Source organism: Phascolarctos cinereus, unplaced genomic scaffold (genome assembly GCF_003287225.1).
Source record: "Phascolarctos cinereus isolate Bilbo 61053 unplaced genomic scaffold, phaCin_HiC Scaffold_3;HRSCAF=262, whole genome shotgun sequence".
NCBI lineage: Eukaryota > Metazoa > Chordata > Mammalia > Diprotodontia > Phascolarctidae > Phascolarctos > Phascolarctos cinereus.
The window spans coordinates 71,747,175-71,765,987 of NW_027555736.1; the positions used below are offsets into that span (position 1 = coordinate 71,747,175).

General features: G+C 40.0%; 1 protein-coding gene across 1 annotated transcript; it reads right to left on the reverse strand.

The window, feature by feature from the left end:
* Nucleotides 1-744: 744 nt before the first annotated feature.
* On the reverse strand, nt 745-18,732 carry CUTC (cutC copper transporter). The gene is given in 11 exon segments (XM_020996885.2): nt 745-1,232; nt 2,241-2,346; nt 4,714-4,741; nt 10,428-10,561; nt 12,514-12,549; nt 14,593-14,620; nt 14,622-14,803; nt 15,938-15,997; nt 17,181-17,234; nt 17,237-17,251; nt 18,543-18,732. Coding segments are annotated over 11 exon segments (816 nt in total). The 5' UTR covers nt 18,604-18,732; the 3' UTR covers nt 745-1,120.
* Nucleotides 18,733-18,813: the final 81 nt, after the last annotated feature.

Genomic DNA, 18,813 nt, shown 5'->3' on the forward strand with positions numbered 1-18,813 from the left:
GGCACTTTCCACTGCTCCATGCTGCAGATGAATAAATGAATTATCATGAAAATTCGTAAGGAGAAATTCCTTCCCACTGATATGATTAAGGAGGATAGAAGATGAAGCTTTTGACCTAGGCCTTGAAGGAAGGCTAGGAATTGGACATATTGAATAGAAGACAATAATAGATTGCAAAAAAATGAAGGCATAAGAGTAGGAAAATGTATGGTATGACTGGAAAAAGATCAGATATTGGAGCAAAACATGGTCTCTGTCCTCTAGGAGCTTAATCTAATTAAGATAAGACAAATATAAATGAAACAAAAAAGGAAATCATATCACATAGTATTAAGAGTATTAATTATGTGGCACAGTCAAAATATGTTTTGGAAGTTCAGAAAAAAATTAGTGGAGACTGGAATAGGTAAAGGCAAGAACCATTTTTTATACTTATTTCCCCCCACAGACTACACAGTCAAAGACACATAGAGCCAATCAACAAACACTTGTTGGTTGACTGATACTTTAAAAGCCCAATCCAAGGGGCAGGTAGGTGGTACAGTGGATAGAACACCAGCCCTGGAGTCAAGAGGAATTGAGTTCAAATCTAGCCTCAGACACTTACTAGCTGTGTGACCTAGGGCAAGTCACCACCCCAAATGCCTCCCCCACCCCCCCAAAAAAGTCCAATCCAAAAGCCAAATTATTCTTTTTACCTGGGCTAAAGACTACACGCAAACCAAAATTAAATAGACAAAAATCTAACAGAAATGAAAATTTTATTTCGCAAAGGTAAATCAAAGGTAAATCTTGAATTTAATTTTTTCCAGCTTATCAATTAATCCTATTTACTGGGCAGACTAAGACTCTAGTAAAGTCTTGATCCAGCTACATTTAGTCATCATGATGAAGAAGGCTGTCCAGAATAATCAGATGAAGAGACTGCAGCTTCTCCAACTAACTGTGGCTCTTCTGGAAGGATTCTCCATGGTCCATGTATGACAAGCCAAGGTCAATCCCCTGTCCTGCCCAGAGAAGGATAAAGCTGTAGTATCTGAGTCACGGCTGCTTCAGACATCAGGCTTCTCTGAACCTTTATCCCGGTGCGTTCATGTCTCTCCCATGGCTTCTGATAATCCTACAGGATGCTCATTGCAATAGCACTCAAGGTCCTTACTTTTGACACATCAGTTACCTTCGAGGAATATTCTGAGATGGAAAGTGAAGCTCCCATGGCAACAGAGGTATTTCTGTCAAAGAAATTATAAAGGAACAGATTATTACATTGACTTTGACAGTGTCAAGCAGTTAGGTGTGGTCTTCCATAGATGATGGCACATGCTACTTGTACCTAAATCCCCAACACTGTTTCTGTCTAGTCCTGGTGACACAGATCCAGATCAGGGCAGTCCAGAAGAACTGGATTCCAGACTCTATGATCCTTCTTAGCAGCACACTTCCAGGCTTTGCTTATCTCACTTTGTAAGACCAGGACTACGTGGAAATGTTTTCTGTTGGCCAAAGTTTGGGGAGATGGGGGGGTGGGGTGTGTGTCAGGATCACTTTTTGCAGCGGTCTTCCACTCTAAGTTTTGCATTCTCTGATCCAGTCTCTTTCCTTTGTTGTTATTGATAATAAATGTCATGAGGCTGGTTAACTGTGCAGTGAATAGGGTGCCAGGTCTGGAGTCAGGAAGATCCTAGTTCCAATCCAGCCTCAGACACTTAGTAGCGTCCACTCGTTTGTCTCAGATTCCTATTCTGTAAAATGGGGGTTAATAATAGCACCTACTTCCCTGGGTTGTAGTGAGGACCAAAAGGGATAATAATTATGAAGCACTTAGCACAGTGCCTGGCACACAGTAAGTGCTATACAAACACTGGCTATTTTTATGATGATGTAGACTATGATTAGCACATCCCACAAAGAGGAGATTTCCCCTTTCCCTACGAAGCCGGCCCTAAGCTGCTGCCTTCCCTCTTCACTGTCCGACGCCGTGCACTGAAACACCTCCCAGGGTAGGCCGGGCCTATTGGGTGCCGCTGTAGGAAACTGCACTGAGGATCCCCCAAGTCCCAGGCGGAGGCCAGCCCGGGCCACCCTGCCAGCCACTCACTGCTTCCCTCAGCCCCCTGCAAGGTTGTGGCCGTGGCTGGGGACCCTGGCCTCATCAGGGCCAGAGTCCCAGGGGAAAGCCGGCCGTAGAGAGCTCCTCCCCTCCCCAAAAGCTCCGCCCACCCGCGAGACCCCGCCCCTACCGGAACTTCATGCCCGAGTCCTTGGCGGAGCGCGCAGAGCAGTGGAACTCAGTGGCGCCGGAGCCCTCAAGGATCCTCTGCAGGTTTCTCTCGGTTATGCCGCCCCCTGGGGGAGACAGCCCAGTGCTACATCACGGAAGGCCCGTGTCACCTCCGCCCGTGTCACCTCCACCCGCCAGCAGCTTAGCTGAGTCAAGACCAGCCCGACGCCAGGCCCTGCTGCCTGCGGGGCTCCAGACCAGAAGCAAGAATCCGTGACAGCAAAGACAACAGACAGGCTCTTTAATCAGAAATTCTGGTTAATAATGTTACCACGTAAACCATACACATCAATTAAAAAAATTAGAACACACTAAACCTACATGAATATGAATGATCAAAAACAGCTTAAACCAAGCCCCTGCGGTGCCGCGGGGTAGTCAGTGCGGACAGTAACCACTTCTGGGTGAACAGAAGTCTCCTTACTACAAGTCAGCAACGCACAGTGCTGGCCCTTACGACCAACTCATTTTTAAACGAATGATTAAGGTTAGACAGTTACCAGGATCCTTAACTGAGATTTTCATTATGTCATATTAATTTTCTCCTATGGGAGAGGAAATAAATATATATTTCCTTCATAAACAAGTCTGAATTACGCATTTTAAGAATAAAGGAAACTTAAGTTGTATTTCAGAACTTTTGCTGCCAATACTGTCTTGAACAGAAACAATGACTCATGTCTCATTGAACGCCAAGTCATCCTGCTGCCATAAATGACGAGTTCTGCTTATCTGGTTTTGACTAAGATTGGTGAATAGCATGTAGTTCTAGACCTCTCTTTTCAAGAAATTGCTGTTCTACTTACAGACTTTCTTCTGGGCCGCGTCTATTTTCTTAAACTTAAGTATTATAAATTGTTTTGTTTTACCAATTAATATATAGGCTACCAGCTGCTAAGGCATTCCCTCAGTGTTGCAGTCTGGATGCTAACACTGATTATTCTTTTCCCACCTTTCTGCACTAAAGTGATCCTCATCAGTTAATAGTTTCTGGGCACTGTAGAGAATGCCCCAGATATTCAGTTAAATGTGATCTCTTCTAAATTTGTACTGAATCATTTTAAAACAAACGAACATAATGAAGCTGGAATTTCAAATCACTGAACCTCAGTGACAACTGAGACAACTTATTTTCTCCAGAAATTAAACCAATTGTCTCAACTGCTATATTGTTAATCCTTCTCATCATTAAAAATTTACTCTTGAACTATGTCCCTAGTTTTAATTTACTGACAATGACTCTCCTCATAAGCATAAATCCCCACCTCCCCCTCCTGTTTCTATGCATTTATTCATACTAAACTCTGTACTATATATTATCACTAAAGTTGTTAGAAATTTTTAGTAGTTTAGGAAGCTGTTTTAAAGATTGCATAAAATTTTAAATTATCTGCTTTAAGCAAAATGTCTTTCTCTAAACTCAAATAGACAATAAACAGACTGCCTTCCCTGAAACATTAAACATTTTTTATGTACAGCCCTCACAACTATTATAATTCCATCTGACCAAGGTCCAGTCTCTTGCCTTGCTCTATTCCGACATTCCTTTTTTAAACTCCAACTTATATCTAACTTATAACCATACCCTTTCTCCCCTCCCTGCTTCTCCTGCCTCCCACCTACCCCCAACATCCTTGACTCAAAGTTCCTTCTTCTGAGTAAAGTACTTCGCTTTGACCCTGGGTCCCCTTAACTCTTTTCCAAAGTGAACCATCCATTTTGCCTCTAAGCCACAATTTCTCACATATTGCTGGAAGCACCTAGACCAAATTATTCTCATCACGGATTTACTGGCTAACAGCCAGAATATGAAGGCCCCTGGAATTTAGGAAGCACCCCATTTATTTGATGCTCCATTTACATCTATCTGCACTTTGCCCAAATAGTTCAGTCTTCCTTTCAAATACTATTTACTACATCATCTTGCCACGTCCTTCACTTCCACTTACAGACTCACTGACTTGGACCTGACAAAATGTGACTGCTGACCTTATCCCCAAAGGCACAATTCCACATTGCTGTCGATCCTTCTAGCACAGAATTTCTCCCAAGAGCATTATGTTGTTTCTTCTCAGTAAAAAAATCCATGCCAAAAGGTATTAACCATAGGAAAACTCCCATGATTCCAGGAAACCCTTCCCACAAAAAGACAAGCCTTGACTCCATGGACATACTGTCCCATCCTAGGATTTCTCCAATTTTAAGTCCTGACTAGCTTACCCCCTACCAGAATATTCTCTTCATACCAAAACACCTGCTCTGTGAAATTCTTAGTCAGCACAGATCTGCCAATCTAGAACATTTTCCTCAAATACCACACTCTTCTTTTTTGACTGATGCTTGCTACACTGCTCTCTTCTGACTCTGCCTCCTTTCTCATCTTACACTAAATTTCAATGTTATTGCTAGCAAAGGGATAAATAAATAAATACCTGGCATTACCACAATCTTGCCTTTTGCCTGAAAAAAGAAAAAAGGCAAATTTAAATATTCTTCCTTTGAATGTGATAATGAATCAGAGGATAGAAATATGAGTCAAAGCACATTTAGTTTCTTATTATCAGGTTTAGTATCTGATTTCAAATAGGTCTGCCATATTTCTTTTGAGCCTTTGAGTGGGGTAACTGTATTCTGTTACCTAATGTAAGCTACTTTCTGCCCTAAGAAAGAGCTATGATAGAAGAGCTTTATCAGACCTAAAAGGTTAATTTTAACATACTGAAGGAGAAATGTCTTAACAGAACCCAAGTGGCTTAAAAGATCATGGAAGCTAGGAGAATCTAGATCAATAAGTGTAGTTTATTGGAAAAAATATGGAGCTGTAAGACTCATGGCCCACTTGGATGATCTTGGGCCTTGACTCCCTATCTCTAAGCCTCTGTATCCTCCTCTGCAAATAAAGCACAATAGTACTTTTTCCACCAGGCACAGGAAAAAACTAAGTGAGATAAAGCATGGAAAAGCATTTTGTAATCATAAAACATTATAAAATCTTTCTTATAAAATCACCACTAATGAAGTCCCAAAAAATCCTGTCTCAAATGACCACTAATTTATTGAGGGGATGATAGCTGGTTTTCCACATGGACTTTAGCAGAAAAGTGACAGCATCAAAATAATTCTAAAAGATAAATTACTGAAAAAGGAATGTCATAAACTTAAACCCCACACATCCTCAAGTATTCTTGCTGAATCATCACATCAATTAACCAGAACTACAGTTTAATGTATTCTTTACCTAGTTCTCAGTGAAATACTAGTTCCTAAATATGATTTACATTCTAGTAATTGTGGAAGATAAAACTTGAGATTTCCTGACTTTTGTTTAAACTTGCAATGTTCCATCTTTTTTTTTTGTTTTATTCTTTAAATAAAGTCTATCATGACAAAAATAACCGCTAATTTAGAATTTAGAACAAGACGACCCCACCGACTCAAAGTCACTGGGGCTCTTGGGAAGCAGGTGGGCTAACAGTGACAATGGAAGTGAAAGTTATCCATTGTAAGCCACACTACATACACGGCAAACTCAACCACTATCTGCCTCAGTTTCCTCATCTGTAAAATGGGAATAATAGTACTCACCTGTCAGGGTTGTTTTAAGAACCAAACCAGATAATATTCATAAAGCACTTTGCAAACATTAAAGTGCTATGTAAATTCGAGCTATTATTATATGCCGAGCAAAACAAAAACAAAGTTGAAAACAAACAAGGTCAATTCTTGGTTATCCACACTAGGATGAGTTTTTAAAACATGGACCAGTTTTCTCATAACAGCTGGGTGGTGCAGTAGACACAGTGCTGGGCTTGGAGTCAGGAAGATCTGACTTCAAGTCCTGCCGTCACTTAGAGACACTTAGTAACTATGTGATTATGGACAAGTCTCTTAACCTCTCAGCCTCATCTACATCTCAAGGTTGTTGTGGGGAGTCCAAATGAGACAACATATGTAAATACCAACTACGTTCTCTCATCAGCCAGTACCTTTTCAATTATTCTAGTAGTACATAAACATATAATGTAAGAAGGATAGGTATTTTTTTTTCTATTAAGTGATATTAAACCACAAGAAAAAAAATCTAGTTAGGGAAAACAACTTAACTGACTTGATAAGAAAATTCCCCCCCCCCATATAGACATATGACAAATAGGAAGAATATCATTCAATCATAAATAAGTACTAAAAAGCACACCTGAAGCATTCCATATTATGGACAGTTAAGGGTCAGGGGGAAGAAGGGAAAGGTAGTTGCAGAGGGTAAGAAGAGAAAAAAAGAAAGGTAGAGAGAAGCCAGATAAAGGGGAAAGGAAGAAGTGAGGAGAGGAGGGAGGAGACAAATGGTAGGAGGAAGATGGGAAGAACAGGAGAGATAGTCAAGAAGAATGGGCAAGAAAAAGATATACCTAAGGAGAGAGATGGAAAGTGATGCAGAGAGGAGAGGAAAAGTCAAGACCACGGAACACAAAGGGAACACTGTAAAACAAGGAAAAGTGGAGAGAAGAATGAAGAGTGTAGTAAAGAAGAGAAGCAGTGACAGTGACATAGGGCAGAAGCAACTGCAACACAAGAGACAGAGAAGCAACAGGAAGCAAAAGAAACCACCCCAGGTGAGAAATGTCCAGGCGGCGACAAGCAGGGCAGGGAACAGAGAGGAGGCAAACCCATTCCCCTCTCACCTGCAATGACAAACTGAGCCGTACTCATCTCAACAACCTCGGAGGCATTGTTCATGCAAAGCTAAGTAAGACACAATTCATATTTCCTTCATTACATAAAAATGGCAACACAACAGACCCAAGTACACTGTAGAAGCTATTGTGATGTGGGTTTCAAATTTCCTTCAGCTAAACGCTAAAGAGAAGCAAATACAGTTGAGCCCCATGTATTTTTGGAAGAGTTGAGTTATTTAAAAAATAAAACATGCCATTACTCAATATTTCAAGCCCCTCAATTTGGCTTTTAAGGGTAATGCACCTCTCTAAATGTACCTAATCAGGACAAGAGACATGTAGCTGTTATACTTAAGCCTTTCCAGCATGCAAGAACTGGACAGAGCTTATATTCCACTGACGTGGCCTATTGACAGTTCTGGGTTATTTATCCAACACCCCAACCCCACCATGCCATGAGGAGACATGGCTGGATGGCAGTATGGCTTTGGTGGAGGCAAAATACTTTATATGGTGAAAAGAAACACCAGACAATGAAGCTGCAAAAACAAATGCTGTGTATTTGGGGGGGGGCAGGGAGAACATGGGTGGGGAGGAAACAGATTCATTTCTTAACAGTCCATCCCTAAAATTTTTCAATGCTAAATTACTATCCTATTTTGACAATGTATCTGCTAACGAATCAATTTCCCTCAAATTTAAATAATGACAAGCTGAATGTTCCTACATGTATTAATGCTATAAGATCCATAGCTTTAAATTATCTCAGAGCTTCCAAAGGTAGTTTCCTCTTATCTGCTGCTTACAGAGAATACTTTATTGCAGAGATGGATCAGGTTTTTTTTTCTTACTTCTCCCACTGATCATTTCAGAATCTGTGGAAAAGACAACTTGAATAAATGCTGCTTTGACCTCTGAGTCAACTATTTACTACTCAAAAAAGCAGGCACGATGGATGGCCTCGGAGGCAATGCAGTAGGCTTTACATCCCTCACTTTCTCTTCTTCTTTTGTGGGGGTGGGGAAGGGAAGCAGTGCCAAGAACTATGGAGCCAGTATAATAACTTCTGCAAGAAAGTTCTGGGGCATGTTCTCCAAGCTGCATAGATTCAGTCCACTTTCCCACACTAGCTTTTGAGATCCTAAATGATATACATAAGGAAAAACCAAGTAGATAAGAGACTGCTTATTGTCCACACTGATATACAGTTCAATGAAGAGATCAGGGAGTTGTCTATCTATTACATAGATCACTTATATACTGTCCCCTGCCCAACCTATCCTTCCTCCAAACTTCCCTATTTCCATCAAAGATACCGTCATTCTTCCAACAAGCCAGGTTCATTCACAACTTCCCTCCTAATTCTTTCTTCTCTCTCACCCCACCATTTGTACCTCATGTCTAATCAGATGCTGTCAATTCTCCCTCATCAGCTACTGTTTCACACATGTCTCCCCTAGGTCAGGCTCTCATTTCTCATTTAGACTATTAAAGTATCTTATTAATTTCTCTCTATATTATCAGGCTCTTCCCTCTCCAACCTATATTCCAAACACTTGCCAACTGATATTCCTAAAACAGATTTAACCATGTCTTTCCCCTCCAACAAAAATCTGCTGTGGTTCCCTGTCTCTATGATAAAATATAAAAATCACTGGCCTAGTATTTAAAGCCCTGGACAACTTGACCCCCACCTACTTTTCTAATGTAGTACTATCCCCTCTCTGTTCTGATCAAACTAGCCTCTGGGCTACTACCTGTTCCCACAATTCCCTTCTGGCCCACCTACCTTTGCCCAGGCGGGATCCCCTTTTGTCTCACCTCTCAGACTATAGAGCTTCCTTTTCAGCTGCTGTCTCTTCCCCAAACCTTTTCTGATCCCATAGCTGACAGCACTTTCTCCCTCTAGAAACTATTTATACTCCTTTTATCTACTTTGTATTGACTTCTCTGAGAACATTTATTCCTCTCAGGGGATGAGGGAAGGAGCTGTTTCATTCTCATCTTTGGATCCCCAGCATCCAGCACAATGATTTGCACATGAAAACCACTTAATCAATGTGTACTCAAGTGACGCACACAGATTTTAGACTGACAATGCAGATGGACAGTGAGTTTGGCCTAAAATTGAGTAGACAAAAGGCAGGGCACTAGACTGCATTTGGAAAACTGGACCATGCTTTCAATAACCCGAAGTTTCTCCCTAAAATGAAAATTCATTTTTAATTTTCATACATGTAGTGATGCTATATGAAACATCACAATTTCTAAATAACTAACAGTTCAGTTCACCCAAAGGACAATGGAGGGAGATATGACAGATGTCATCAGGTATAGCCTATTACCAATGCTGATATATGCAGAAGTGGCACAAAAGATGTTATCCAAGAGATACACAGCTGGAAAAAGAGGAAAGAATGATAATATAGTAAAGACAAGGGATAGCAGATTGACAATGTACATGTTTCAGTGGTACCCAAGTGTTAACTAATGGAAGGGCATTCCACGGTTAGGTGGACTCCCTTTGAAGACCCAGTACAGAGCCACAAAGGATGAGAAAGTAGAGTTGGGTTGTAACTGGTGATATAATAGACCCACCCAAGTACTAAGTAAATATAAATAGATGCTTAAAACAAGGCGAAATTAAGATTGGCATACCTTGCTTATTATTAAAAGAAAAAAAAGTACCTATTACATTTTAGGAAGAATTCTATTTAAAATAAAAATGTTTCATTGTTTATAAGGGATAATCATAGTTACTTTTGGAGATGAGGGAAGAGGAAACAGTCTTCAGAACAGCTCATTCTACAACTACTGTGGATGACTGAGTTAAGCGCCTAGAAGCTAAGAATCACTGTTGGAAGAAGCCTCAATGGCTCTCTAGTCCAGTCAGTGCCTGAACCAGGTTGTAACCAAAGTGGTTTATTTCTAATTTGCATAAATTACCTGTTTGTTTCTTCTTCTGATGATTTCCCCCATATATCAGGGAAAATGCTGTATTTCCTCTCCAAAACTGGAGGGTGGAGGTGGATGGTAAGGGGTTTGAAGTAGAAAGATAATGGAATGTTAAGAATATAACACTGGTCTTAGAATGCTTCCTGATGAGGTGGGATGAAGGTGCTGAGGAATTTACCTTCTACATTACATTTTTCTTAGGTTAACATTGAAATCATTTTGGACTTCCTAGGCACACAAAGAACAACACAGAGGATGAGTGAGCCAGAATTACACTGGAGGGCAGAGACAAGGCAAATTTGTTGAGGATAATCATGTGAATAAATGAGTTAAATGTAATTAAATCTGACTCCTTAGCCATGAAGGATATATCTACCTGTCTATTCGCCTTTTTCCACCTAGAAACAATAATGTTAAATAACAATAGCTTATAAAATAATGACACAGGGTTTCTGAAGAGCAGTGTCCAAAGTAACCAAAAGTGTGCTATAGCTATATATTTTTAAAGGGTTGCATACCTGTTCTATGAGTTGTTTTATCATGGGCAGCCCTTCTAACGCTGAGCTGTCACAACCACTGGTCAACACACGTTCAAATCCTAAGGTTATAAGAGTTTCTAGAGCCACCACTGGGTCCTGAACCATGTCAAAGGCTGAAAATACATAAAACAATTTGGATTTTGATCAAACATCCTTTAGCATTGGAGAAATCGTGGAAGATGGTATCCAAATTACAGAGTTGCATAAAAATCATCATTTCTGAAAGAACATCACATCATTTTAACTACTATCCTGGAGGATATGCTGCAGAATGACAGAGTAGGGCATTTTAATATCATTTTTAGCTGGAGATTTCACTCCAACTGTCTAAAATTCCCTCTCTCTATCTACAGCACAGGTATGAAAGAAGTCAAAGACAATAGAACCCTTTTAGAGAAAAAGTCCTTTGCCCTGGTGTTCACCACAAGTGCTACCAGTGTACAGAAGCATGTTTGACAAGAAAGGGGTCTGCAGAACACAGCTGAGAGACCTCCACCAATCCAATCCACTAAAAGCAGATTACACTGGCTACTCGCCCTTTTGTCCCAGTGGTGTCTCCTACTTACCTTTGGCTACCCCACCCTAATATTAGAATGAGAACCTAATTTGTGGAGCCCTAGAGACGATCTCCCCAGAGACATAAAATTTTCAGGAAGTTAAAAGCCGTGGGGAAAAGCTCTCTACCCCCATTTCATATTTTCCTTAGAGCAGCCAGAAATTTGGTAGAAAACAGAAATATATGAAATACCTTACATATCTATGTAAATATAGATATACAGATACAGATACATATTTTAAAGCCTTTGCAATTCTAGAGCCCCCTTATTTTAGAAACAAAAATAATGTATTCTGTATACTTGCTATAAAATTTTCATGCTTGGTATGTTAAATTTTAAAATGTAGTTCATTTATACAACAGACAATGGAAGTGCTGACCTACTCTATTGTAGAACAGGAGTTAGTGGTCTACAGTGTATACACATCTGGAAATGAAGGTGATATAAAAACACATTAAAAAAAAGGAATAAATGGATAGAAATGTTGACATATACTATATTCTCAGTTTTTTGGGGCCTCATCTACATAACAGAAATATACTCACCAATATACAGATTAAAAGTCAACAAGAAAAAGTCCTTAAGGAAAGAAGGTTGAAGAGCCTTCTTTCTAATGAAAATAGCAATATTCTCTGGAAGCATAAATAATCAACATCTTACATTTGAAAATTGTGCTGTACTGTTTGTGCCCCAAAAGTCTTATTGCAAAAGACTTTTGGCAAATTCGGCTTCACACATAACACGTACTAGCTGTGTGACCCTGAGAGAGTCACTTAACCCCACTGCCTAACAAAAACCCAAAACCAAAACAACAACAACAACAACAACAAAAAGACTTTTGGAACATCCTACGCAAGAATAATGTAACTGAAAGCGATGATCTTACATTAAAATCTTATTGCAAAGTTATAGAGATAATTTTAGACAAGAAAAGGCAAAGCACAAATAAAAACCATTTTCCATACAGTATTAAAAAAACCTTAATAATCCAAAACTTTTCAGTTATTCAGGAATAAAAAATTTCCTACTTGGCCTGAGTTATCATTTCTCTAATTCATTCTCTGAACAAGTCCATATAGGAATCTAAATGGAAATATTAAGACTCATAAAAAGTAAAGTTCCAGTTTTTCCTTTTCTACGAGATTTTCACATTTTAAACTATGCCCAAGATGATACTTTCTTATGTAGTTAGACACTTCAATGCTGACAAAGTAACAAATAACTTTAGACCTAAAGGTCCTAAAAATTAATTGTGTATATATTCCATTTTCTCTTCCCTTTTAAGTTCAACACAATACAACACTTTCTTCCCCTAAAAATTTCTCAACATTTTACATATCTAAATCTGTGATTTCCATCAGTTTAAAGAAACCAACTGGCAACAGTGCAAAAATTTTGTAGTTTTATTTTGGGCCTAGTTTTCGTAAGATAGAAATATGTCCTATAAAACTGCACTGGGTGAAGACACTAGTCTATTTCAATAGAACTTCCAAAAACATGTGACTCACCTCGGTGGAAAGTGACTGGCAGGGGACGGCAAGCAGCTGTAAAAAGAAAGTCATGCTATTAACACATTAAGGAAACATTATTACTCAAAAAAAAATTTGTATTACACAGGTTTCAACTTCCCATTTCCAAAATCTCTCAGCTACTTCTATGAGGCAGCTAAATGGTAAACTGAAAGTCAAAGGAGAGTCACAAATTTTACTAAATGATAAGCTCACCAGGGGCAGGACTTTGTCCTGTAAGCACAATGCCTTACATATGTGGGCACTCAATAAATACATGAATGAGTGAATGACAGAATGAAATATACAAAAGACCCAGCCCCCTTCCTTAACCTATTGTTTTCTGACAAATAACTTTATAAAAGCCTGGCAACTCTGCAAGCTCAGTTTACGTCCCCTCTTTTACCTATCCTATTTTTAACAAGCAATACTCTATTTTGGTCTGGAAAGTGGGGGTCTCTTCTGTCCTGCTTTCATACTCCTACCCACCTCTGTGTAATGTGACAAATTATGTCACATAACTTAAAATTTGTTTTAATGGAACAGAAGAAAAAGTCATGGAGGAACCTCCCTCAGGCTCCACATGTATTCTAGTTGTGGCAATAGTATCAAAGAAATAGTAAACTCAAATTTAAAACAATTTAAAATGTTGTCCCTAGCTCCTTCCTTTCCCATCCCCTAAGGCAGGCCTGCGCACCCACTGGCCGCAGGTTGTGCAGGCCTGCTCTAAAGTTTAAACCATTTTTTAATGTTTTCCTGCCATGATTCTTCTGATAATTCAATTTCAATTCAAGTAAGTTATTGTACTAGGTACCGGGAAAGAAAAGAAATAAGCTATGGCCTATTCTGGCATGGTGCTATTCTAAATAAAGGCTATCATACATTCTAGGTCTTATCCTGCCAAAAAAAGAAAGAAAAAATGCTGAAGGTTTCTAAACAATGTTATAATTAACTCATTCTTAGAAATGACTTCGAGCTAAAATCAACACTGGCCATTTAATCAACACATATACTAAGGCTAATACGTAAATGTAAATTAAGACCTATACGTAGACCATTTTTGTAAGCCTGGCAGGCCATAAAATTGATAGGCAGAGTCTGACCACAAATGTAAGGGGAAAACACAACTCCTGATTCCAGGCTTTCAAATACCCTTAACTGGTTTTAAACAAAATCTGAGTTAAATAAACAAACAAACTGGATTTCAAAACAGCTAAGTTATTAAAAACAAGTTTACTTTTTTGGACCAGATAATTTTTAATATTTTTGTCAACTCCATAAGTTATTTTAGCAAATTAACCCAATTTTTAATTCATTATTTTTATTATCAAGAAACGTTTTTAGTTAACTTTGTTATTTTCAAAGTCACATCAATTTTTTCCCTATTCTTGAGTAGGTCTTGTATAACAATACTGCAGCTGGAACAGTCCATTTACAAACGGCACCATTTCTACATATACACTGTAATGTATGTCTTAACGGTCGTATACAGAAACCTGTACAAAAATTTAAAAACCACTTAATACCATTCAAAATCATTAGGACTATTAATATTGACTGGAGACAAACCAAGTGAACAAACCAGTGTTCAAGTGGAAATTGTTATACCTTTCACACTTCAAAGTCATAAAATTGTTAAAACCTGAATTCTTTCTAATAGGTTCATTGCTGTCTACTTTGCCTATATCATGATATATGAATAGCAGCCTCTTTCAAATTTTTTTGATATTTAAGTTGCATTTGAACAGTATCAATGGGTTGCCTGACAATGGGCTTTCAACAAATATTGTTGTAGCAAGGAGTAACAAATAGGAAATTAATGAATTTTTCCTTAAGTTTCATCATACTGGACAACAGGTTTATTCTACCTTTTACATACTAGTATCTGTGGTCTGATTAATGGCTCTTCCCTATTCTAAGTATCATCTTTAACAAATGATCTGGCTACTGGTACAGGAAAGGATGACTGGAATAAATAGGTACATAATCAAGTAGTCTTTCTACACTGATTACATATGGATATATAATCACATTGTGGACAATTAACAGACATTTCCATTTCAACATTCACATCCTTACATAAAAGTGTCATGCAGAGCTCGGCGTAACATGTGTCCATCTTCAGTCAATGCCCCTAATACCAACCCATCAGCTCCATAAAGCTTGGCAAGACGGATGTCTGCTTTCATGACCTCTACTTCACGGTCTGAATACAAAAAATCCCCTCCACGTGGTCGGATCATCACAAAGACAGGAATCTGGACACACTGCTTAATCACTTGGAGAGTACCTACAAAAATGCACAGTGAAAAGATAAAAAACCAAGCAGCGGCAATAAACTCTTAGAGATGAACATAAAAATATCTCTGGCCTCTTCAATCTGTTCCTTAATGTCACCAGCAGCAAAAAAGGAAAAGCAAACTAGTGAGGCCAAAAGAAATGTAAATAGAGTGCAGGAGTGGAGAAAAGGTGGAAAACTGCACAAGAGCCATGGCTAAGTAACAGACAACTGTAACATGAGAAACCAGCAAAGAATGACACTGAAATCTTTAAAGTACTTGTCACTCAAGGCTCCATAAAACTTCTTGTAGAATCTTGTATAACATATTCTGTTCTAACAACTACTAATCTTCACGTTCTGCCAGCAGAATCACTGAGATTCGAGTTTTTCCTCCTGAGACTTCTTCTGAAGCACTATTTAAAACCAACTCTAATGGTCCAAGTTCTGTGTTCCCGAACCATACAAATGCAAATTGTTTAACCCCTTCTCTGAATGAAAGAAATCTTCACAAAAGTTTTTTTTTGGTGATCTTGCAAAGATATAGGAATGAAGACACATAAAGAAGATATAGTGTATAGCTAGCTAGGACTATAGATTTAGAGTTGCAAAGGACCTCAGAGAATTATTCTATCCCAACCCTCTCACTTTACACTTTAGGAAATCAAGGTTATTTGAGCATAGGCAGAAGGTCCTAAGGCCACACAGGTGATGTCATAGACTTTGGTTTTCTGGACTGGACCTGTGATTTCACTGGAGAAGGGAAGGACCAGTAAAGAGTTCTTCCAAAGCAGTTCAGCACTTTCCTTTACAACAAATAGTCTTAAAGTTTCCTGGGGCACTGGCAAGTTAAGTGACTTGCCAAGTGCCAGAGACGGGATATGACCCTAAATCTTATTGACTCCAAGGTTGGTCCTTTGTATGCTGACCCTTACTCAAACACATTTTCTACAACAATGGGCTGCTTTCCTTACATGGTCAGGAGTTTTCAACCTACATCATACTTAACTCAATTATGTCATAGTAATTGATGGCCAAAGGAAGGCAACAAAACCCAGAAACATTTGTTAAGCATCCGCTAGCTGTTTGATGCAATGGGCTAGCCCAAGGGTTAATAAAAAGTTACTTAGAAGAACTGGCACTCACCCATGCTAGGTGTAGTTCCTCCCTCCAGCAAACCAGAACACAATTCAATACGGCTGGCACCTGTGATAAAAGAGCTTCAAAGTCATCAGAAATCCCAGACAAAGTCTGTCTCTCTTTGTTCCAAATATTCAGCGTAACAAGAAACTATCTTCTGGCCCATCTACATTTTGCAGCCAGAGTAGATTCAATCACAGTAAGATCTAAAAGTTAATATCCCACTCAAGGTCTCTACAGGACACCAAAGACTATGAGGAAGGGCACTGGAATAGAGGATAAGTTTCTAGACTGACCCCAGGGCTACATTAAATCTTTCTTACATATGAGTAAGTACAGGATTTGGTTCTGAGTAATTCCAAGTTACACTAGGTCTAGGACATGGGCAAATTACTAGTTAGAACCTATCCAGAGCTCAAAATCAGAAAACTTAAAGGACTAGGTTACAGAAAATGCAAACTGGTGAAATAAAATTAGAATAGTGGCAAAGAACTAAAAGCCTATTACCGAAATGTCGGAAATCTTCCTTTAAACTAGGCAATTCTAAAGTACAAAAATGACCTTGGGGTAGGAGATACAATGTGTTAGTTGCTATGACAGCAACAAATCTCTGAAATTATCTCTTAGTTAGTTTAGTTTGACCAATGTTCCACCTCAGTAAAATGAAAGAGATGAGAATATCTTCTTCTGGGCTCTCAATTTCATGCTGTGGGGATGAACTGGAGGATCTCCTAACATTCCCCTTATCATGCTGCTTTTGTTTTCAGTTTTGTTGTTGCTTTGTCATTTGTCAGTTGTGTTCAACTCTTGGTGACCTCGACTGGTGTTTTCTCAACAAAGATACCAGAGTGGTTTGACTTTTCTTTCTCCAGCTCATTTTACAGATGAGGAAACTGAGGCAAACAGGGTTAAGTGACTTGCCCAGGGCATACATCTGGTAAGTGTCTGAGGCAGATTTGAATCTAGGAAGAAGAGTCTTCCTGATTCCAGGCCCAGTGCTTTGTGCACTATGGCACCACCTAGCGGCCCCAGTTTCAGTTACTTTTCCCAAAAATAAAAGTTTTAGAGAAGGACCTCAGATTATCTCACTGCTCATTTTTCAAAGATGAAACTGAGGTTCAGAGAGGCAGTAAGGATTAGATCCAGGATCTCCAGTAGTTGTGATTACAAGGGATTCCCCAGGGTCTGTTTGCAAGCATGTGAGAAAGGTTCAGAACACTTCATCCCCCCTTCCCTGTACCTCTTTTACCTCCTCTTTCTGCATTTATAGCCGACTCCACTGAATCCACACATACCTCCATAAGAATCCATTTGTCATTTCTAAAAGTTGCAAGGTACAAAAACAAACCTGTCAGTGTGCTAGACCATCCTGCAACTGCATATTCTATATTCAACATCACGGTAGCCTAGAATAGCAACCTCTGAATTCACTAACAATGACAACCCCCCCCCCAATCTTGTGTGATTTCTCTGGTTAAGCAGAGACCAAACTAGGTGCAGAGTAACTGATGCTTTAAGAAAATGAAAAATTAAAATAGTCCCCAAAGACTACACAATGTTTTTAATTTATCTGGAGACAGCACTTTCCCAGCTGGGCCTGGACTTAGTTAAAGTCAAATAGCATTTATTAAGCACCTAATATATGCCAGGCATGTGTTAAGCATAGGCCAAAAAAAAGGGCAAAACATTCAGTCCCTGTTCTCAAGGAGTTAGTTCTTAGTCTAACAAGGGAGACAACATGCAAACAATTATGTACAAACAAGACACTGGCACGATAAATAATCCCAGGGTTGATAGAACAGATTTAATGTCACTTGTCTCGGGTACCCCCAAATTACTAGTTACCTGCTCTACTTGATAGGATCACAGGAATATAGATATAGCACTGGTACTTAGCACAGTGCCTGGTACATAATAAGTGCTTAATAAATGTTTATGGATTGATTACTGATAGGAGGCTGTCTAGTCCAACCCTCCTCATTTTAGAGATAAGTAAACTAGGGGGACGGGAGAGATTAAGTGACCCGTCCCACGCCACACGCTGAGTATGCCGGGAGCGGGGTGAATATATACATACATACTATATATGTACTCTCTCCCTTCTCACTTTGCGTTACTAAACAATAATGACGGCATCGACAAGTGCTGGTTCAAAGCGCTTCACAAATACTACCTTATTTTATGCTCCGGAGGTGCTACTATCTATCCCACTTGGCAGATAAGGAAACTGAGGCCAAGGGGACGTGACTTGTCCCGGGTCACCCAAGGATCAGACACGGCTGGTCCGTATCGGAGGTCGCCTGCGACCTCGGGTGCTCCTGCCTCCACCATCCCGCCACTGGCTGACACACGCCCCTTGAGGGCAGGCACCACTGATTTTCCCTTGTGTATCCCCAGGGCCTGGCAGAGCATTTTATAAACGCTTTGACTCCAGCCTAGGCCCAAGCCCAAGCTCACTCTCACTGCATTTTACAGATGGGGAAACCGACGCCCTGTGAGGCTGGGCCTCGCCCGAAGGCACACCAGGCAGGGCCCACATTCAAACCCGGGGCTCTTCCCGCGGCACCACGCCGCCACTAACGCCAAACGACATCCCTCCGGTGGCGCTCACCTGGCTGGACCGGGGCTATATGGACTCGCTTCTGCTCCTTGCAGATTCCCCGCCTTTTCATCCTCACAGCTTCAGCCCGGGGGTGGACGCGATTCGGCTGCTGGTTTGCAATAGGCGCGCGACCCTAACGATCCCTCGCCTTCCTCACCACTCCGGGGGGTGGGGGTGGGGGTGGGTCCTCAGTGGCGTCGCGGACGCAGGCGCAGACGCAGTAGTCAAATTTCCGGCAACGTGCTCCCTGCGTCCATGATCACGTGACGAGGTAGGCCCC